The sequence below is a fragment of the Protopterus annectens genome, chromosome 11.part0 (assembly GCF_019279795.1).
Source record: "Protopterus annectens isolate FY-2018-M chromosome 11.part0, PAN1.0, whole genome shotgun sequence".
Taxonomy (NCBI): Eukaryota; Metazoa; Chordata; order Ceratodontiformes; family Protopteridae; genus Protopterus; species Protopterus annectens.
In genome coordinates this window covers 810957705-810981437 of record NC_056745.1, presented here as the reverse complement: position 1 = coordinate 810981437, position 23733 = coordinate 810957705, and the positions used below count along the sequence as shown (strand labels likewise).

Sequence of the window (23733 nt, the reverse complement as noted above, 5' to 3'; positions counted from 1 at the left end):
TCAAAAGGTATGCCGGACCTGCCACAAAACCAATGGGCAGAGGCACAAAAACAAATTGCTGCTCTCATGGACATGGGAGCTATTAAAAGAGTACCACAGTAAGAATAGGGACAAGGATTTTACTCAAGACTTTTCCTAGTACCCAGAAACGACAAAGCCTGGAGACCAATACTGGACTTGTCAATCCTAAATACTTTCCTGGATGTTCCAAAATTCAAAATGTTAACACTGCAGCAACTTCTACCCATGCTGGGCAAAGAAGGCTTGGCTGGTTACTTTGGACCTCAAGGAGGCATACCAGCATGTCCCAATTGGACAATCTTGCAGAAGATACCTCAGATTCATAGCTGGCTCAATGCATTACCAATTCTCTGCACTGCGCTTTGGCTTATCTACTCATCTTATCTGCTCCGAGGGTCTTCACAAAATGCCTGGCACCAGTAACTGCATTTTGCAGACAGAGGAATTCAAATATATCCCTACTTGGACGACTGCCTTATTCAAGCAGAGAGCAAGGACATTCTTCTAAAACATCTGACGTTTGTAAAAAGATTACTAATTTGCCTGGGGTACACAGTAAACGAAAAGAAATCAAAACTAGTGCCCTCTCAAGAGATAATATTACTGGGTGCAAGCTTAAACACAACTTCCCAGATGGCTTATCTCACGCCAGACAAGCAAAGGCAACTGACTCATTACTTTCAAATGATGGCAACCAAGACCCGGCTCCCTGCAAGAAAAATTCTGCAGACCCTGGGCTTCATGGCTTCTTGCATTCTACTAATTCCATATGCAAGACTGCATATGAGGAAACTACAGTGGTATCTAAAAAGTGTTTGGACTCAACATTGCCAAAGCCTGGAAACAATAATAACTTTAATTCCCTGCCTACAACAGGAGTTTCAATGGTGGTCCCGGGCCTGTCACCACAACAAGAGACAGCCTTTCACTTTACCCACAGCCAGGCAGACAATAACAACGGATGCATCGGATTATGCCTGGGGTTGCATGAAGCAGGAAAATGTATTCAGGGCACGTGGCCCAAGGAACAAATGCATCTTCACATCAATCAAAAAGAGATGCTAGCTCTACAGAATGCCCTGACAACTTTCAAGGACCTACTACATCCAGGACAACTATTAATAAAGACGGACAATACCACAGTTATGTGGTACATAAGCAAGGGAGCACACATTCCTACTCCCTCTGCAGGCAAGCCATGACTTTGTGGAACACAGCACTGACCTATCAAGTACATCTGCAGGCACAATTCCTGCCAGGAACGAAAAATACACTGGCAGACGAACTAAGCAGAAATTTCATGGATCTTCACGAATGGAAACTAAATCCACAGGTCTTCAGCATGATAACAAGGAAATGGGGGTGCCCAGACATAGATCTTTTTGCCTCCCCTCACAACTGCCAACTACAGAAATTCTGCACAAGAACTTATCAATTACAAGCATGGAAAGTGGATGCTCTATCATTCAGCTGGAAAACTCTGACAGCTTATGCTTTCCCTCCACTGCCTCTTCTTCCCAAGGTGCTTCTAAAAGTCAGACGAGAAGCCAAAAATGATCCTGATAGCCCCAGACTGGCCACGCCAGCACTGGTACCCAATCCTAAAGAGCTTGTCTCAAGGCCCAGCCTGGCCTTTACCTCAAATTCCTCATCTTCTGACTGAACAAAACAATTCTGCACAGTCAACTCAGAATTTTAAATCTGGTTGCATGGCAGATAATATAGCCACTCAGACCACACCTCTCTCTAAAGCTGTTATGGATGTCATTTTAGAAGCCAGGAGGCCCCGCACTAGGAAATCTTATGCAGAAAAATGGAAGAGATTCTGTGCTTGGAACCAGGCACAAGGGCTCGAACCACTTGTTGCACATATACCTCAGATTTTACAATACCTAACTGAGATGCTTCACAAAGGTCTATCCTTCTCATCTATTAAGGTCCATGCCTCTGCCATTTCAGCTCATTACAATATGGAACCTCCTATTTTTTCACATCCACTACTAAGACGTTACCTCAGAGGGGCAAAAAACATAAGACCCCCAAGGAGAGCACTAATACCTACTTGGGATCTCAATTTTGTTTTAGAAAAGCTCACACTGCCTCCTTTTGAGCCAGCCAGCACAGCTGACTTGCAATACTTATCCTGGAAGACTGCCTTCCTACTGGCAATAACTTCAGCAAGAAGGGTCTCTGAACTACAAGCATTAATGGCAGTACAACCCTTCCTGATCTTCCATCAAGATAGAGTGTCCATGAGAACAAATCCTACATTTATGCCTAAGGTGGTATCCAGAGACTCTTTAAATCAGGCTATCCACCTTCCTACCTTCTACCCCAATCCCAATCCACAGAACAGGGGAGAAAAACTCTTACATACCTTGGATGTACACAGGCAATTACGCTACTACCTGGACAGGACAAAAAACAATAGAAAAACCGACCAGCTTCTGGTAGCTTATGCAACAGGAAAAGAAGGAAAACCAATTTCTAAACAGACAATCTCCAAATGGATAGGAAATTGCATTAGACTTTGTTACTCCTACCATGGAAAGAAAACTCCAGAGAACATCAGGCCTCACTCCACAAGGGCCACAGCCACTACCACAGCTTTCTTACGAGGAGTGGCTACCAAGGACATTATAGAGGCTGCTACTTGGACCTCCGTGCATACATTTGCCAAGCATTATAACTTACCCCTATATTCCAGATCCCGTGCTGGCTTTGCCACTGCTGTTTTGCAAGGGATCCTGACTACACCATAATCTATTCTCATTTCCTCCTCCCCTAGTTTAGCTATGGTATTCTACCCATTTGTTATGACTGCAGATGCATCCTTGAAGGACATAGTACAGTTTTGTACCTACCATAAATGTAGATGTCCGAGAGGAATGCATCTGCAGTCGGGATTACCCACCCTCCTTCCCCTCTGAGGTACTCCTAGGGTACTTACCAATCTTCAGCTAGCTTGGGGGGGACCTATTATGGTGTATTTGTTTGTATATATGTACATACATGCTTACTTTGTGTGTTTGCTCTCTACTATTTGGAAACTTTGGCATTTATCCAAATTTAGCCTACCAAGAGGGCACCTGGCATCTGGGGCAAGAAACACTGAGGAAAATGGCTTTATACCCGAAAACTGCCGCAATGATGTCGGGTGAAGTGCGACACCAGCCGAAGCCAGACCCAGACTTTGGAATCCGGCCGACCGAAGGGCTGCCTGATGACAGGACAACCCATTTGTTATGACTGCAGATGCATTCCTCTCGGACATCTACATTTATGGTAGGTACAAAACTGTACTTTCTTCCTTCTCATGTGACTGGCCATAGGCAGTCACCAGAAACTTACAAAGTGGATCTGGTAATACAGCACAAGGAATCTACAATTCATCAGAATATCCAAAGTCTGAGTACAAATCTGTGGGTGGTATTTTTTTTTATTCATTTTAGGCAATTTTTGAGGACATGCAATAGGAAGACTTAGAAATCTTATTTATTCAAATGAAAGTTGTCCCCCCCCCCGTGACAAAATGCAGTACAGGGCCCGTCTCAAGCTGGGCATCACAGGTTCTTCAGTATTTTTGTGAATTGCTCAGTTCTGGTGGTGTGTGTACACTCAGTACAAGTATTCCTTTTGTCCATGTCAGCTTGTTTGCCACTGAATCTGTGCTTATATTCCCTTCAAATTTGTAAGAGTTTTGCATATTAGCCCACCAGGCTTATAACTTCTTAGAACCACAAGGCAGTTAACAATAAATGTACCATTTAAAACGTAGGAATATCAAAAACTAAACCAATTAAAGAGTGACAAAACACTTGAAAATAGTTTTTTTTTAGAAAAACATCCACACTAAAGAGAATACAAAACTATTGGTTGAAATTTCAATTTGGACCTAATTGAAAGATGGAATTGGTTAGCCACACCCACCAGAGGGGCTGACTCAATAAAGGCAACACCCTAACCAAATCCCCACCCTTGTGGTTGGCTGACTATCCTGACATACCCCCTTTGATCTGTATAAAAGGAAGCACATTACAAAAGGTTTAGTTACTCAGAACAATGCTTGAAGGAAGGTCGTATTGAAAATTGTAACCTGCAAGGACTGAATAAAGGATTTCTTTTGGACTTGAACTGGCTCAAGGATTCGTTTATTTCACAGTGATCACCTTGCATGCTATTTGTGTTGTATGTGTGTTTTGCTGTGGCTTATTTTGTTTTCTCTAAGGCCTGTCCATTTTATTTCTGTCTGTACCTATAAGGGATTGAGGTTTTTAACTCTGAATAGTCCTTCCAAGGGCTAGCTAGGCCCTTTTCAGGACCCTCAAAGGACTGAGATTCCACCAATAAGCCCAGCCTTGAACCACAAGGGGGCACACCAGTCCTTCTAAGGGCTACCTACCTGAAAATCACCTAGCCCAGCCTTGACTAACAAGGGGGCACACCAGTCCTTATAGGACTACTTGTGGATCTCACTGTGGACCCATCTGGACTGGCAAAGGTCCAAAAAAGATCTGTTGACAGGGCCAGACCATGTCTGCTCAGGTGGAGGCTCAGAGGGTGTAACCCCACCTCTTACCTAACAGGTACTACACAGAAAGTCCTTGTTAGGACTACAAAGGTCCTCCTCAGGATCACCACACCACAAAGGTTCTTCTCAGAACCAAAACAGTCCTCCTCAGACTACAAAGGTCCTCCTCAGGACCACCTCTCCACACCACAAAGGCTCAAGAGCCAAAACAATCTTCCTCAAGACTGCAAAGGCCCTTCCAAGAGCCAAAACAGTCTTCCTCAATACTACAGCCAAGTCCTTTTCAGGACTTAGACTTGGACCACCAGGAGTAATAACCATTCCAGTAAGAGTGTTCTTCTGTCCATATTAGACCACTAAGAAAGATAGTAGCTCTGAGTTGAAATTGAATTTTGTTTTAAAAATGTTTTCTGAATTTCTTTTAACTTGCATTCAGCTCTTGTGTCCAAATTTTAACTTGGAAGACTGGAATTGCTGATAGGCTTAACCCCTACTATAAGGGTACAGGCCCTTATCTATTCAGCCTTCCTTTTTTTTTTCACAAGGACGGTGTGAGTCTTGGAACCAAACCAAATCCAGCTACTGCCAGAAAAGTAAGTAAATTGCAGGCCTTTGTTCAGGATTTTCTTTTGTAGTATGAGGAATTGATTCTGCAAGGGTCTCGGAGTGCAGTGACAGTTTTAACACCTCTGCAGTAGTGTAGGGGGTGGGGACTCTCTATTCCTCTGGAACTACAAAAGAAAACACTGAACAAAGGCCTGCAGTTTAGTTACTTTTCTGGCTGTAGCTGCATAACTTCTGAGTATAGTGTAAAACAAGGTATGAGTTAAGAGTAAATGAAGGTGATTAGGGACAGAAAAGCAGCAGTCCTTTTGCAGAGGGTAAAGAAAATAACAGTGACACACTCAAGCTCCGTTATGTGTCAGTGGCATGGGAATTTAAAGTTGCTTCCTTATGTTTGGTATGAGTCATACAAAGCATTATGGGAAAGAGAAAGGGTTGAGGGGAGAACAAGATCACGTTGATGCATCAAGCCCCATTGGTATGCACATTGTGGAAAACGGGCTAAAATTACAAATACAGCACTTAGATGATTTTGAGGTGTTAAAATAGGTCAGGAAACAGTGTAAAAACAGAAATGTTCACCGTGTTACCCTGCTGCAGTCATCACACTTGGGTTATCCTGTCGTCAGGCGGTCCCGCAGTCGGCCAGAATTCCAAAGTCTTGGTCCGGCTTAGGTTGCCGTCGCTTCTTCCCTGACGTCAGTGTGCCAGGGGTATATATAATGCATCAGACGCCATTTTTTCCAGTCTTTCTTGCCGCGTGGTGCCCGAAGCAGAAGCAGTTTGCAAGTGCCGGTCGGCCGACTCCTGAGATTTTCGAACTCGAATTTCAGACCGAAGTCTTCAATAAAGCTAAGTACCCCGTTGGGGAAACTTTTCTTGCCTCAGACCGATGTCAGAAAAAGTTAACAATTGTATTTTTTGTGGGAAGCAAATACCTCATAAGGATTTTCATTCTTACTGCATACCTTGCCTAGGCCCAGACCACGACGTCACTAGTTGTCGTTTTTGTGCTAGGTTTAATAAGCGTACTATAAAAAGACGCTTTGATTTTGCACGACACTACTTCGGTAGAAAATTTAACTACACTATGCCGTCGGAGCAACCGACTACCGGCGTGCACAAAAACGCAAGGATAAGGACAGACTTTTAGTTCTAGGGTCAAGTTTTCCTTTAATTCATTCCAGGAGCATCTGAGTCCATCTTTGATTAGTAAATACACAGCTGTCTTTGTGTGCCTCAAAATATTTTAACTGTGTTGGTTATCCACTTCATTGCATTGCCTTGCACTGTCAGTTAAGATTCTGTGTTTAGAAGATGAAGTCTGTCTGCAGAGAGACAGAATTTTTTTTATAGCTGTTTGCTGTAGAAAGAATGGATAGGAAGTGTGAAGTAGCTCAAGACACATGAATTTCACTGCTTTCATTTATTTTATAATCATCACAGTAAACCTCATCCTTCTCTGCCAAAAGGTCATTCGACCAAGCCAGGTGCTATATTTACAGCTGTTTTCAGGAATACAGTTCTCTTTTTGTGTGCTGCAGGTACTTTGTTGTTGTCCACAGCTTCCTTTGGGGTCCCTGTTATAGATGTGTGCATTCCTCAAGGAAGATTAGCTTACCCTAGTATTTATGGATGTATCTTACCAGACACAAAAGTTGGAAGCTTGGTAAATTGCTGAATGGTTTCCTTCAAAATGCCATTTGCCCAAAGTAAATTGTCAGTAAACTACTTTCTGTTGTTGTGGAGGTTTTACTTTTCCCATTGTTGTGTGTTCTTGGAAGAGTTGTATGTAAGTTGGGGCTACACATTTCTGCTCACCAAAAGTAGTTTTGTTAGGAAGTTGTCTTTCTACTGAGTGATATTCAAAATAAATACATTTGGTAGATCTATAGGAATAACAAAAATCAATGGCCAGCAGGCCGTTGTTTTTGGTACCTGGTTGGTTACAGATCTATAGGAATCCCAAAAGTTAGTTCTAAAGGAGTAGGTCCTTCATCTGTAATTTACCCACACACCTAAAACCTCAGATCTGAAGTAGGAGATTCATTTGTCTGCAACCTGTGGGTTATGGATCCGATATCGGATCCGAACCGGCATGGTTTACTAGCTATGGATCCGAGCTCTCAGCTCCTCCCCTCACCCATAATGCCCTGCTCTCCCTACATGACCTCAGATCTAGTTTAATCTGGTCACCAGCGCGGCAGTGTTCTCGAGCTCTTCAGCTAAGTGGTGTTTTCAAAGTTTTACAGTGTTAAAAGTTAGATTTTTTTGTGAAAGTTGAGTGAAAGTTTAGGATCCTCTTTTGATAGTTATAATTATTTAGTGATTTAAACTTGTTTTTACTTAGTTTCCCTCCCCTCGCTGGTAGCGTAGTGTGTGTTTGGGCCTGTGTGTGTGTTTGGTTACTTTTACTTTTTCTCTTTTAGTTTAAGTAGCTCTTTTAGCTTTTAGGATGTCTGAGCAGCCTAAAGCTATTTTCTCTAAGTGCTCCGAGTGTGGCCATAAGCTTTCCCCTGCTGATGGCCACACTTTCGTCTTGATCTTGGGGTTGAACACCTCACATCTGGGTGTTCCATTTGTGCAGGGTTCAACCCCAGGGCATTGAAGGAGCGGAGGTCTAAGCTTGTCCTGGCGGGACTTTTGCCCCGGACTCGGCTCCGCCTCCGCTCCTTCGGGGAGCGTTCGACGGTTCCCTCCTCCCGGCTCCTCCTCCTCCTCCTGGGACTCAACCTCCCTGTAGTGGTTCGGAGGAGAGGAAGCTAGAAAGAGGGACCGGAGGAGAAGCACCATAAGCGGCGGGCCGAGACCTCTGTTTCGGCCCCGCCTGCCAAGCAGGCTTCTCCTCCGGCCTCCTTGTCTGCTGGTTCTCCCCCTCCTCGGCTCCGGTCACCCGTGTGTTTTCACGGGACCTGAGGAGGAGGAGACCCGATCTCCGTCGAGGCTATCCAGGAGGCACTCAAGGCCTACCTCGGTAGCCTCGTCGAGATCAACCTATAGCTTGTCAGATGCTGATCTGGACCGGATGATGAGAAGGTTCATCCAGGCCCAGATGCAGATGGGAGTGCTCTTGCCCCCCCCCCTCTGGGGGGGAGCTCGACCCCTTCCTTTAAGCCAATTGCTCCTTCTCCGACCCGCTACCCGGGTTTGGAGCCGAGCAGCTTCGGAGCCGGGGGTGGGTCGGCGCCGATAGTACTTGGTACTTCGGATCCGACCCTGCCCTCGAGTGCTTCGGATCCGACCTCTCGGAGCCTGGATCCGAGCTTTGGATCCGGGGGGATCAGTGCTCCTTCAGCGCCGTCTGTGTCGGAGCGCACTGTTCCTTCGGATCCGAGCGCTTCGGCGCCGGCTCCAATCCACTACTCGGATCCGAGAGAGAGACGATTGTCGGATCCTTTGGTCGAGGTCGGCTCCCCTTCGGCTTTTGATGTAGTGGAGAGGGCCCTGTTGAGGGTCTCCGGACCCCCGGCACTTGCTTCGGCTCCGTCCCGCGCTCCATCTGCACTGGGTCAGGCTTCCACCATCCGGCCCTTGGGACAGCCCACTCCTTTGCCCCAAGCTGTTCCCTTGGAACAGGTCACTGTTTGCGAGGAGTCCTCTGACAGCCCCCCGGAGGATGTTCCCCGCAAACATTCGTGCAAAAGGAGGCACATTGACTCCCCCGAGTCTCTCACAGAAGACACGGACTTGGAGGAAGGGGAAGGCTCCCCAAGATCACCCCCTGAGGATGTCTCATTTGGAGACATCATGGAAATGCTCCGCATAAGGGGGGGGTCTGCCCCCAAGTCTTCCTCGGACGAGTCCGTGTTCTTGGAGGCATTTGAAGCGGGCCCGTCTACCTCTTGGGTGTCCCTCCTGCCGACCCCTGGTGGACCTCATTACCACCAGGGCGTGGAAGGAACCGGACACCGTGGAGCCAATCCCAAAAGGCTCGACCGTATTCTCAGTCCCCCGGCTGACCGTGCCCATTGGAGTAAGGGGCCTCCGGTAGATGCCATGTTGATGGCGGCTGCCACCAAGAGGGAAGTGGCTCAGGAGAGTCCCTCAGTCCATCCCCCGAGCAAGGAGTCTCGGATGATGGACCGCTTGGGGAAGCGGATGTTTAGTTCAGCGACCTTCTCAGTGAGGGCACTGAACTACCTGGCACATGTGATCAGGATGCAGCGCGATCTTATAAAAGAAAACGCTGCATCCCCCCCAGAGTCCATGTCGGAGGAGGACAAAGTGCTGCACTCCACCCGCATGGCCACTCTCAGGTCAGTCACTAATACCTCTATGCGGCTACTGTCCCATGCTACGGAAGGTGCCGCTAGAGCAGCAGGGGCAGGCCTAGTTACCAGACGTCAGGCCTGGCTCCGTCATTGCAATTTCTCGGAGCCCTTCAAGGCGTCATTTGCGAACGCCCCTTTCGATGGTTCTGCCCTCTTTGGCAAAACTGTTCGTGACACTTTGACCCAGAGCGAGAAGGACGGGAAGACGCTGTCTGCCGTCTGAATCCGCTTCTCTGTACCCCAGAGGCCCTATTCTAGGAACCAAAAGGGTCAGAAGAAGATGTGGTTCCGGAAGTCGCAGCCATCCCAGCCTGCTCCGGACAACCAGTCCTTCCGTGGCAGAGGAGGACAAGGAGGACGCCGCCCTAGAGGCAGAGGGGCTCCCAGGAACTTCGGGTCCAGAGAACCCTTCTCTGAACGGCCGGCGCAGCAGCCCTGAAGGGTTGCCCGGCTGCTCCACTCTGGAGGCAGTCGGGGGATGTTTTTCGGAGCACCTGGCGGCATGGGAGTCCATAACATCAGACCGCTGGGTCCTCCAGATCATATCCAGAGGATACCGTATTCCTTTTCGTCATTTGCCAAACCTCCCCGACGTTCCACCTGGTCAGTGGGAGGCCGCTTTGGCAGAAATTGGCCATCTGCTAAAGAAAAGAGCCATCCAGCCCGTCCCCCCAGACCAGATCGGATCAGGGTTCTACTCCAGGTTCTTTTTAGTGCCAAAAAAGACGGGGGATCTAAGACCAATTTTAGACCTTTCTCTCTTGAACCTGGCAGTTCCCAAAGAGAAATTCCGAATGGTTACGTTGCAGTCTATTCTCCCCCTTCTGGGAGAAAACCACTGGATGTGCTCCATAGACCTCAAGGATGCATACTACCATATACTAGTGGACAGACGCTCCAGGAGGTTTCTCCGCTTCCGGCTGGGAGCCAGTCACTACCAATTCCGGGACCTTCCCTTTGGTCTCACCACAGCCCCCAGGGTGTTCACCAAAGTATTAGCAGTGGTAGCGGCCCACCTGAGGCTTCAGGGGGTGCAGGTCTTTCCCTACCTGGACGACTGGCTTCTCACCGCCCCAACAAGGCATCTACTTCTCTTGGCGCGAGACTCCTTTCTCCATCTTGCTCCCCGTCTGGGCATCACGATAAACACAAAAAAATCCAACCTAGCACCCACGCAGTTCATAGATTTTATAGGTGCCAGGTTAGACACGAGGAGATTGAGAGCCTTCCTCACTGCGGACAGAGTTCAAAACCTGCAGCTCCAGGTGCGGTCTATTCTCCAATCAAGCTCAGTTCTGGCGGAGTTGGTCCTGAGGGCCCTAGGGTCCATGGCGGCAGCGATAGCGCTTCTTCCTCTTGCCAGGTTCAATATGAGCATCCTTCAATGGACACTCCTAGTTCACTGGTCGTATCTTGCTCTTCCTATGCATCATCCCATTGCGATCAGCAAGGCGTGCAGGCGGTTCCTCCTGTGGTGGCTACACTCTCCAGATCTCCACGGAGGCCGCCCCTTTTGTGCCTCTCCCCCTCCCGCCACGGTGACCACGGACGCCTCCCGCCTCGGGTGGGGGGGGCATTTTGCAGGCCGGACGGTCCAAGGCACGTGGAACGATTCAGAGACCTCACTGCATATCAATGTTCTAGAGATGAGAGCAGTGCTCTTAGTGTTGCTAGCACTTCAGGCCTTTCTTCCCTTGGGAACAATTGCGATTCAATCGGACAACATGTCGGTTGTCTGGTATATCAACAAACAAGGGGGAACCAGGTCTTACCCTCTTTGTCGAGAAGCCATGAGAGTGTGGGAATGGGCAATCTCCACCAACCGCTTTCTCATAGCAACGCATATTCCGGGTCGGTCCAACATCCTGGCGGACAAACTCAGTCGCACCATTCTCACCCCTTACGAGTGGTCTCTCAAAACTCAGGTAGCAGAACGCATCTTCGCACGGTGGGGAACTCCTTGTTGCGATCTTTTTGCGTCTCCCTCAAACACCAAGTGCGACAGTTTTTTCGCTCTAATACCTCCTCCCGGAGGTGCCCCAAGAGACGCTCTGGTGCATGCTTGACCACCCGGTCTTCTGTATGCTTATCCACCCTTGCCTCTGATGCTCCATGTTCTTCAGAAAGCCTCTCGGTTGGGGTGCAGAATGATTCTCATTGCTCCATTTTGGCCTCGACAGATCTGGTTCCCTTTCCTAAGGTCTCACTCAGTGAATCCTCCTTGGATTCTAGATCCCATACCGGATCTAATATCTCATCCATCCAACTTATCTCCTCCGAATCTGGACAACCTGAAGCTGACCGCTTGGCTGCTCCAGTTCCACTCCTGATCAGGACTCCCGGTATCTCGTCCCCTGTTAAGGCCATCCTGGTGGCAGCTCATAAGCCATCCACTAGGAAAGTCTACCGCAGTAAATGGAAACGGTTCTCCTTGTGGGCGGAGCGGCAAGGCCTAAACCCCTTCACAGTTCCTCTCCCGTTGGTACTTGACTTCTTAACCTCTCTTTTTAATGATGGTGCCAGCAGTTCCACGGTCAAAGTACAACTTGCGGCAATTTCTCATTATCATATTGGTCATGACTCCAGTCCTCTGATGTCTGCCAGATTGTGTAAGATTTTTCTAAAAGGTACTTTCCTTCTCAATCCCCCTGTAAAGCAAGCGGTTCCTCCTTGGGACCTTTCTTTAGTCCTCCAGGCCTTGACCACCCCCCCCCTTCGAACCGGCGGCTACGGTAGATCTGAAATTTTTATCTTTCAAGACCGCATTTTTAGTAGCCATTACTTCGGCCAAGAGAGTCTCAGAGCTTCAAGCATTATCAACTAAGCCTCCTTACTTGGTCTTTCATCCGGACCGTGTTTACCTCAGGACCAACCCGTCCTTTCTTCCTAAGGTAGCTTCTGAAGCAAACATTAATCAATCCATTAACCTCCCTGTTTTCTTTCCCAAATATCAAAACAAGGGTGAATACAAGCTTCATTCCTTAGATGTTCACAGGCAACTTAGATTTTATCTAAACAGGACGGCTGGTCATAGGCAATCCGACCAGTTGTTCATTTCCTTTGCTAAATTTAATTTGGGCAAGCCAATTTCTAAAGTCTCATTATCTCGCTGGATTTCACAATGTATCTTATTGGCTTATCAAGCTTCTGGAAGGCCCGCACCGGAGGGTGTACATGCCCATTCAACCCGGTCAGTCTCTACCTCGGCCGCCTTTAAGGCTAGGATTCCTCTAGATGACATTTGTGCAGCAGCCACTTGGGCTTCATCTCATACATTTATTTCCCACTACAAGTTGGATCTTACATCTAGGGGTAGAGCATCCTTTGGCTCCGCGGTGCTCTGGAATATCCTTCCATGATGGCCGCCCAAGGTTCAGGTAGCTGGGGACTCTGTCCCACAGGTTGCAGACAAATGAATCTCCTACTTCAGATTTAGAAGTTATGTACTCACCATAACGTTCCATCTGAGTAAGTGTATTCATTTGTCTGCAACCATCCCGCCCTCCTATCCCCCTGGCCTTTTCAGTTTCCTGCATATGATGTGTTACCCTTTTCAGGGTGTTCATGCTGTTGGCAAACTCGATCTGAGGTCATGTAGGGAGAGCAGGGCATTATGGGTGAGGGGAGGAGCTGAGAGCTCGGATCCATAGCTGGTAAACCATGCCGGTTCGGATCCGATATCGGATCCATAACCCACAGGTTGCAGACAAATGAATACACCTACTCAGATGGAACATTATGGTAAGTACATAACTTCTAATTTTTCGGATACTGGTGCTTTGCATGGCTCATTGCAGGTTTTCTAATGAAAGTATCTGTCATCCCAGTAAAGTTCTACTAGCCAAGTGGGTCTAATACCTATCATTAGTCTTGGTGTTTATGGAGGCTGGTCCTACTTTTCTAGATCTGTTGTTGCAGAAAGTATACAACTTTCATTTATATGTTTTGAAAACTGTGTAATTGTTGTATTTGCCTTAGTTGTGCCTTTGCCTGAACTGTGGTTGAAGCGTCCTTTCAGCATTTCATATATCTGGTTATTGTATGCAAGCTATTTGGCAAAGAAAACCATCGTTTGACATAAAACCATCCATCATAGAACAAAATGCTATGAATTTTCTAGTTTTTCCTAATGCCAGATTTTTCACAGTGTTGACAGCACATCTTTTCTTTACTTTTGTAGCATAAGCAGCACTATAATGGATGTAGACAGCACAGCCTCCAGTGGTCGGTCAACTCCAGCAATGATGAATGGACAAGGCAGCACTACTGCTTCCGTCAAGAGCATCGCTTACAATTGCTGTTGGGACCTGTGTCAGGACTGTTTCAACTCTAGCCCGGACCTAGCAGATCATATTCGTTCCATACATGTAGATGGCCAGCGGGGAGGGGTGCGTATTTACTTCATGTGTTTTGTTTTAGTAGTAGTTTTAGCTGTATAATTTTGCACTCAGTTTTTTGGTGTGGCTTGCAGGTAAGACGTTTGTGTGTATGTGTGGGTGTGTTGTATGTGTGTACCTGTAAACACAGTAAAACTGTGATGTTCTTCATGTTTCACTGTTGCAGTCATCACATTTGAGGTTTGGGATTTCTGCATAGGATGCTGTTGCTCCTTCCATGACATTAGGACGCCATAGGTATAAAACATGCAGCCAACGCCATTACATCAGTCTTTCTTGCTATGCAATGTCCGAAGCAGAAGCAGTTTGCAAATGCTGATTGGCCACCTCCTGAAATTTTCATTTTTTGAGTTTTAAGTCTTCTAAAAAAATAAGTACCCTGTTGGGGATCCTTTTTTCTTGATCTAACCGATGTCAGAAAAAGTTAATTGTGTTGCCTGTGGAAAGCAAATTCCTCACAGACTTTCATTCTTACTGTGCCATCTGTTTAGGCCCAGACCGCAATGTTCCTCGCTGTTGGTTTTGTTTCTTGTAAATAGCCCAAACATATAGTCGGGCTATTTTTGTCGCTAAATTCTTTCGCTCTCCTGCTTCATATTCTGAAATGGCTTCGATAAGCCATCCGACTACCGATCTTCCGAGAAAACATAAGGATAAAGACAGAGACAGACCGCATAGGCCGGTACTCAGTGATGCGCCTTCGCAGCCCCTGATACCGGCTTCTACAGATTCACAAGCCTCTGCTGAGAACCGTTCGCAGTCCGGTATGCCACTAGTTGCTTCTTCGACTGTGTAACCTGCGGATGTCTCCACCTTGGATGGGTCCGGAGCCGCTGTTCAGGCACCAGCTTCTGAGGGTGTATTCCAACCTTCTGATGCACGTATTAACCCGACAACTTCACTTTTGACTAAAATTACAGAGTTTCTCAGGCCCAGAGTTCGCACTTCGCATGCCACGAAAACAAATGCTTTGAATGGCTGAAGGCCTAATGACTTTAATTAGGGGAAGACAGCCTTCCCCCTCTATTAGACAAAGGATTGATTTTCCTTCTGATTCTACAAACCGCGAAGCTGATGACTGTGATCCCTCTGATTACCAGGACATTCCCTTATCTACCTATGAGGATTCAGATGCAGAGGATTCCATCTCCTCTGCCTCCCTTCCAGAGGACTTTTCTTTTAGTGAAATCTTGCATACCTTAAGAGAGCATTTCCACTGGGAATGCCAGGACTACCCACAGTTCAAAAAGAGACTCAGAGAATTTTTAGACTTGTCTCAGCACAGGCCTTTAGCTATATCCCCTGATGTTCATCTTGTTTCACTGTTGCAGTCATTACACTTGGGTTATCCTGCTGGCAGGCTACCCGCAGTTGGCCTGAATTCCAAAGTCTAGGTCCGGCGTCGGTTGCTGTCACCTCTTCCCTGACGTCAGTGCGCCAGGGGTGTAAAAGATGCAGCCAACGCCATTTTCTTCAGTTTTTCTTGCCGCGCGGTGCCCAAAGCATAAGCAGTTCGCAAGTGCCCGTCGGCCGACTCCTGAGATTTTCAAAAACCATCTGAAGTCTTCATTAAAGCTAAGTACCTCGTTGGGGAAACTTTTTTTCTTGTTTCAGTCCGATGTCAGAAAAAGTTAACAATTGTATTTCTTGTGGGAAGCAAATACCTCATAAGGATTTTCGTTCTTACTGTATTCCTTGCCTAGGCTCTGATGATAGCGTTGCTAGCTGTCAGTTTTGTGCTAGATTTAACCAACGCACTGTTAAGCGTCCGTACGATTTTGCCTTTCATTACTTTGGCCGAAGATTCAATTATATAATGCTGTCGGAACAGCCGACGACCGGAGTTTATAAAAAGCGCAAGGAAAAAGAAAAGGACAGGCATCCGAGGTCCAAAACTAACGACGAGGCTTCCGCTAAGCCAGTCGCTGGTTCGCTGGTTCTCAGTGAGGTGCTTTCTCAGCCCCTGGCGCCTGCTACCTCAGAGCCACAGGCCGCTGACGATTCCCACGTGGCGCCAGCTAGGCCTCTGGATACTCAAGGTATTGGACACTCAGAAACTATTCCCTCAGATGGGTCCGGAGCCGCTGAGCAGGCATCGGCTTCTGAGGGTGTTTTCAGACCTACGCAGTTATATGTAAATCCTACTTCAGCTTCCAAAGCAAAGACTAAAGCAGTTCTAAAGACAAAAAAACAAGTACAGCATTCTCCTGGACAGACTACCATGCCTACAAAACAGATGCTCAAAATGGCCAAAGACCTAATTACTTTGATCAGGGGTTCCCATCCCCCTCCTGACAAGAGGCCTAGGCAAGAGACAGAATATGAATCTTCTGATCAGGTTTCCATTTCCTCTGACTCCTCTTCTGAACAGGAATACTCTCTTCCTCCTTATGAGGATTCTGATGCTGAAGATTCTATCCCTTCAGCCTCACCACCTGAAGATTATTCTTTTGGGGAAACCCTGCATACCATGAGGGAGCACTTCCACTGGGAGAGCCAAGACTACTCAGAATCTAAGAAAAGGCTTAGAGATTTTCTTTTACTACCTCAGCACAGGCCTTTGGCTATTCCTCCTGTGTTAGACATTGTAGATGTATTTTCAGAGTCCGGACTTTCTCCTGACTCTTTACCTCCTGCCCCTGTTAAACCAGACAGATACTACAGGGTTCCAGATTCACATAAATTTCTTTATAAAAACCCTGCTGCTGACCCAGAAAGTATTTCTCAGGGTCCCAAAGGGGTCAAGGCTTCTACTGCAAAAAACCCTATCCCCTCTGATAGAGATTCAAGGGCACTAGACAGATGGGGGAACAAGTTTTACACTTCTGCTACTTTGGCTGTGAGGGCTTTAAATTGTCAATTTCATATGCTTAAATATCAGCAATACTTAATGTCACTGCTAAAACAGAAAATGTCAAATTCTGATTGTGCAGAAAATAAGGAAATGCAGGATTTATTGCATGCAACTGTACAAGTGGGAAAGCATACATTACAATGTGGTTTTGATTCTCTGGAGGCCTCTTGCAGGGCTGCAGTTACAGGTTCTGTCATTAGGAGGCATGCTTGGTTAAAGGAACAGAATCTACCTGATCATGTTAAAGCAAAATTATTAGATGCTCCATTACAGCATGATACCTTATTTGGTGTTAAAGCAGAGGAGGTGTTGAAGAAAATGGAGGACAAAGCGAAATCTATGCAAACAGTAGAGGATTTCTTACAGGTACAGCCACCCAGATTTAGCAGGAACTGGCCTACAAAGAATTGGTCCTTTCCAGTGTCAGACAGGCTACAAAGAGGCAGATATAGACGCCCCAGAGGCAGATCCCAGCCCCAGGGCTCATACAGGCCTAAACAATGGGGCGCTTCTACCTCCAAAAGCAAAGAAGACAAATCAAAGCCATACAGGAAACAGTTCCAATGACTTTCCTTTGCCAGCAGCAAGCACTTATCTTTTGGCAGCCCCCTTGGGGGGGGGAAACTAGCACTTTTTTCTCAAAACTGGCACATGATCACCCAGGACAAATGGGTCTTGAATATAGTGTCCCAAGGCTACAGGTTCCTCTTTCACACCCTGCCAAGGGCAAAAGGTATGCCAGACCTGCCACACAATCAATGGGCAGAGGCACAAAAACAAGTTTCTTCCCTCATGGACATGAGGGCCATTCAGCAAGTACCACAGCAAGAGCAGGGACAAGGATTTTACTCAAGACTTTTCTTGGTACCCAGAAAAGACAAAGCCTGGAGACCAATACTGGACCTGTCTATTCCAAAATTCAAATTGTTGACTCTGCAGCAACTTCTGCCCATGCTGGGCAATAAGGCTTGGCTTGTAACTTTGGACCTAAAAAAGGCATACCTGCATATTCCAATCAGACAATCTTGCAGAAGATACCTCAGATTCATAGCTGGCTCAATGCACTACCAATTCTCTGCACTGCCCTTTGGCTTATCTACTGCGCCCAGGGTCTTCACAAAATGCCTGGCACCAGTAATTGCATTTTGCAGATAAAGAGGAATTCAAATATATCCTTACTTGGACGATTACCTTATTCAAGCAGAGAAAAAGGACATTCTACTAAAGCATCTGACGTTTTTGTAAAAAGATTACTAATTTGCCTAGGGTACACAGTAAACGAAAAGAATTCAAAACTAGTACCCTCTCAAGAGATAATATTCCTGGGTGCAAGCTTAAATACAACTGCCCAGATGGCTTATCTCACGCCAGACAAACTAAGGCAACTGACTTCTTACTTCAAAATGTTGGCAACAAAGACCCAGATATCTGCAAGAAAAATTCTGCAGGCGATGGGCTTCATGACATCCTGCATTCTGCTAATTCCATATGCCAAACTGCATATGAGGAAACTACAATGGTATCTAAAAAGTGTTTGGACTCAACATTGTCACAGCCGGGAAACATTAATTACCCTCATTCCTTGCCTGCAACAGGAGTTTCGATGGTGGGCACAGGCCTGTCACCACAACAAGGGACAGCCATTCACCCTACCCACAGCCAGGCAGTCAATAGCAAAGGATGCTTCAGATTATGCCTGGGGGAGCCCACATGGCAGGAAAATGTATTCAGGGCACATGGCCCACAAGCCAAAGGCATCTTCATGTCAATCAAAAAGAGATGCTAGCTGTTAAGAATGCCCTGACAGCTTTCAAGGATCTACTCCATCCAGGACAACTACTGATAAGGACAGACAATACTACAGTCATGTGGTACATAAACAAACAGGGAGACACTCATTCCTACCCCCTCTGCAGACAAGCCATGACTTTGTGAGACACAGCATTGACTTATCAATACACCTGCAAGCACATTTCCTGCCTGGAAAGAAAAATACTCTGGCAGACGAACTAAGCAGAAACCTCACAGATCCCCACAAGTGGAAACTGGATCCACAAGTCTTCAGCATGATAATAAATAAATGGGGATGCCCAGACATAGATCTATTTGCCTCCCCTCACAACTACAGAGATTCTGCACAAGGACTTATCACAAGCAGGCATGGAAAGTGGATGCTCTATCATTCAGCTGGAAAACCCTAACAGTTTTTTATGCCTTTCCTCCTCTGCCTCTCCTCCCCAAGGTACTCCTAAAGGTCAGACAAGAGAAGCCAAAAATGATTCTGATTGCTCCAGACTGGCCCCGCCAGCACTGGTACCCAATCCTAAAGAGCTTGGCTCAATTCCCAGCCTGGACATTGCCTCTAATTCCTCATTTACCGACCCAACGAAACAATCCGATCCTGCACAGCCAACTCAGAACCCTAAATCTGGCAGCATGGCGGATAATGTAGCCATTCAGAATACACCTCTCTCTAAAGCAGTGATGGATGTTATTTTGGAGGCCAGGAGGCCCAGTACCAGAAAATCTTATGCAGAAAAATGGAAAAGATTCTGTGCTTGGAACCAGGCACAAGGAATTGACACGTTTGTACCAAATATTCTTCAGATTTTACAATACCTAACTGAGATGCTGGACAAAGGCCTATCCTTTTCATCAATTAAAATCCATGCCTCTGCCATTTCAGCTCATTACAATACGAAACCACCAATTTTTTCACATCCGTTGCTAAGACAGTACCTCAGAGGGGTCAAAAACATAAGACCTCCAAGGAGAGCACCAATACCTGCATGGGACCTCAATTATGTCTTGGAAAAACTCACACTGCCGCCTTTTGAGCCATCCAGTACTGCTGAAATCAGGTTCTTATCTTGGAAAACAGCTCTGCTCCTAGCAATAACCTCTGCAAGACGAGTCTCAGAGTTACAGGCACTCATGGCTGTGGAACCTTTTATCATTTTCCATCCAGACAGGGTTTCTCTGAGGACGAACCCGACATTTATGCCTAAGGTAATGTCCAGTGTGGCCCTTAACCAAACCATTCATTTGCCTGCCTTTTATCCAAACCCACAGAATAAGGGTGAGAGACTCCTGCATTCTTTGGACATAGACAGACAGCTGTGCTTCTGCTTGGACAGAACTAAGGCTTACAGAAAGAGTGAGCAAATCTTAGTAGCATATGCTGCAGTATCACAAGGAAAGGCTATCTCAAAGCAGACTATTTCAAAATGGATAGGCCACTGCATTCGTTTCTGCTATTCACAACATGGCAAATCAGTGCCTAAGGGCATTTGGCCTCACTCAACCAGAGCAGCAGCCACTTCAGCAGCCTTCCTCAGAGGAGTACCAACCAAAGACATTTTAGAGGCTGCAACTTGGAGTTCAGTGCACACATTTACCAAGCACTACCACTTACCTCTCTACTCTAAATCCAGAGCAGGCTTTGCCACTGCAGTTCTGCAGGGCCTTATAGCCTCTCCTAATCCTATTTAGACCCAACCACCCAACCTCAGCTTTGGGATTCAACCCAAGTGTAATGACTGCAACAGTGAAACACGATGAACATAGTACAGTTGTGTACCTACCATAAATGTAGATGTTCCAAATGTATTCACTGTTGCAGTCCGAGTTACCCACCCACCATTCCACTTTTCTTTGCTGGGACTTTTCTGTACTTCTCTATCCTATACAACCTATGTGGTGTATTTGTTTGTAGATGAAGGAAATATTTATTTTTGTGCATGCATACTTATTGGCATAATTTTCAGCCTACCAGTTTGGGGGCACCTGACATCTGGGGCAAGAAAAACTGAAGAAAATAGCGTCTGCTGCATCTTTTATACCCCTGGCCCACTGACGTCCGGGAAGAGGCGACAGCAACCGACGCCGGACCTAGACTTTGGAATTCAGGCCGACTGCGGGTAGCCTGCCAGCAGGATAACCCAAGTGTAATGACTGCAACAGTGAATACACTTGAACATCTACATTTATGGTAGGTACACGACTGTACTTCCTGGAGATTGTAGATATCTTCTTGGAATTCAGCCTTACCCCTGATACCTTGCCTCCAGCGGACAGGAAACTTGATGGGTACTACAGAGTACCTGACTCCCACAAGATGTCCTTCAAGGATGCATCTGCAGTCATAACAAATGGGTTGTCCTGTCATCAGGCAGCCCTTCGGTCGGCCGGATTCCAAAGTCTGGGTCCGGCTTCGGCTGATGTTGCACTTCACCCAACGTCATCTCTGCTGGTCTTCGGGTATAAAAGCATCAGCCGAAGCCATTTTCCTCAGTCTTTCTTGCCGCGTGGCGCCCGAAGCAGAAGCTGTTCGCAAGTGCCGGTCGGTCAGATCCAGAGATTACTACTACCGAATACTACTTCGAAGACTTCTAAAAAGCTAAGTACCCCGTTGGGGACTCTTTCTTGCCTCAGCCGATGTCAGAAAAAGTAAATAACTGTTTAACTTGTGGGAAACAAATACCTCATAAAGATTTCCACTCTTACTGCCTACCTTGTTTAGGCCCAGACCACGACGTAGCAGCCTGTTTAGCCTGTGCTTCCTTCAACCGATGAACGCTTAGGCGTCTGTCGGAGTTTGCTGAACAGTTTTTCGGCTCAGATTTTGCATACATTATGCCGTCGGATCCTCCGACTACCCAAATTGTTAAAAAACGCAAAGAAAAAGACCGACACTCGCGGTCCGCGGTTTCAGCCGAAACCACCGTGAAGCAAGCCGCGAGTGTCTCGGTTTCGGCCGAAACCGAGAAAACGGGTCAATCTTCAGCCGAATCCACGACTACTACTGAGGCTCCTACTACCTTAGTTGAATCGGCCTCTGAAGTTTTGCCTACTACTGTGGTTCCTCCTGAATTATCAGACACTATCCCTTTGGATGTCTCAACCCCAGCACGTGGTGCTGCTAGGCCTCCTGCAGCCATGTCTATAAAGGCCTTTGCCAGGGCTAAAGCAGCCAAAACTGTTAAATCAGTGCCTGTTAAGACCCCCTCACATAGGCCCTCTTCTAGTTCACAAATGCTTACTCTGGCAGAGGATTTAATCTCCTTAATTAGGGGATCCCAATCTCACCCAGACAGGGCCTCTCAGCCTCCAGAAAAGAGATCCAGAGCAGAGCCCCCCGAGCCAGTGTCCTCTGATGATTCTTCGGATGACTCAGACATTACAGATCAACCAGAGGCTCCTTTTTCTACTTATGAAGATTCCGATGCTGAAGAATCCATTCCTTCTGCCACTCCACCAGAGGAATTCTCCTTCGGGGAAACCTTACATGCCATGAGAGAACAATTCCAATGGCAGGGACAAGATTTCTCAGATTCAAGAAAAAGGCTTAGGACCTTTCTGCACTTACCACAACATAGGCCCTTAGCTATACCTCCAGTTCTGCCTGTTGTGGATGATGCATTTAATGATGTTTGCACTGCTCCTGATACTTTACCTCCAGCCCCTGCCAAACCAGATAGATTTTACAGGGTGCCAGACACTCATCACCACCTATACAAGGCCCCACTTGCAGATCCTGAGACTATATCCCAGGGGCCTAAGGCAGTAGCTTCAGCCTCAGCAAAAAATCCTCTCCCTTCTGAAAGAGAATCCAGGTCCTTAGAGAGATGGGGGAAAAAAGTTTACACCTCTGCTACTCTCTCAGCTAGAGCTTTAAACTGTCAGTTTCACATGATCCAATACCAAGAGTTTATGCTTGATCAGTTAACTAAGAAGCTGTCCTCTGGTGACTCCTTAGATAAGAAATATGTTTTAGAAATGGTAAATAACATTCAGCAGGTTAGTAACCATTCTTTAAAATGTGGCTATGATGCACTGGAGGCTTCATTTAGATCAGCCATGACTGGCACGGTGATAAGAAGGCATGCATGGTTGAAGGAACAGGTTTTGCCGGATCATGTTAAAGCAAAGCTGTTAGATACTCCTATGGATAAGGCCAGTCTATTTGGTACACCTGCTCAGCAAGTAATGAAGAAAATGAAAGAGAAGGCAAAATCTGTACAAACAGTTAAGGATTACTTACAGGTTCAGCCCCCAAGGTTCAGCAGGAACTGGCCTGCCAAAAATTGGTCCTTTCCAGACTCCTCAAAATCTCAAAGAGGCAGGAATAGACACTCCAGAGGCAGATATCAATCCAGAGGAGGTGCCTATAGAGGACGCCAGTGGCAAGGCAATAACCAGAGAGGCACAGACACAACCACTGCCACTGCAACAGGACAGTCACAGTGACTTGACTCTGACACCGCCTACCAGGGAGCAAATAGCAGCACCTTTAGGCGGAAAGTTAGCCTTATTTTCGAAAAATTGGCACTATATCACAAAAGACAAGTGGATTTTAGGCTACAGGTTCCACTTCCACACCTTACCAGTAAAAAGAGGAATGCCAAACCTACCTCCAAATCAAAAAACAGAAGCTCTAAAGCAGATAGCTCAACTAACAAAAATGAGAGCTGTGGAAAGAGTTCCAATAACACAACAGGGCAAAGGATTCTACTCCAGACTCTTCCTAGTACCAAGAAAAGAGAAAAGTTGGAGACCTATTCTCGACCTGTCTGTCTTAAACACATACATCACGGTACCAAAATTCAAAATGCTGACTCTACAGCAACTTCTTCCCATGCTGGGCAAGGAGTGTTGGCTGGTAACTCTAGATCTCAAGGAGGCATATCTGCACGTCCCCATACGACCAAATTGCAGAAGATACCTCAGATTTCTTGCAGGATCAGAGCATTATCAATTCTCAGCATTGCCCTTTGGCTTATCTACTGCGCCCAGAGTATTCACAAAATGCCTGGCATCAGTAATCGCTCATTGCAGGCTACAGGGAATCCAAATTTATCCATACCTGGACGACTGCCTGTTACAAGCGGACAACAAAAGCAAGCTGACAACAGATTTACAAAGAGTCATTTGCTTACTACAAGCCCTGGGATACACAGTCAATTTCAAAAAGTCAAGACTGATACCATCCCAGACAAGAACATTCTTGGGTGCGGAATTGGACACAGTAAAACAAATGGCATTCCTAACTGCAGAAAAACAAGCACAACTCCCTCTTTACTTCTTGGCATTAAC

General features: G+C 46.6%; 1 protein-coding gene across 1 annotated transcript in view; it reads left to right on the top strand.

The window, feature by feature from the left end:
* AEBP2 (AE binding protein 2) overlaps positions 1-23733 on the top strand; it is a gene marked incomplete in the record, with an annotated part of 407327 nt that overhangs the window by 75235 nt on the left and 308359 nt on the right. Inside the window, 1 exon segment of the mRNA XM_044088225.1 lies at positions 13568-13775. Within this exon segment, the coding sequence (XP_043944160.1) occupies positions 13568-13775 (208 nt within the window).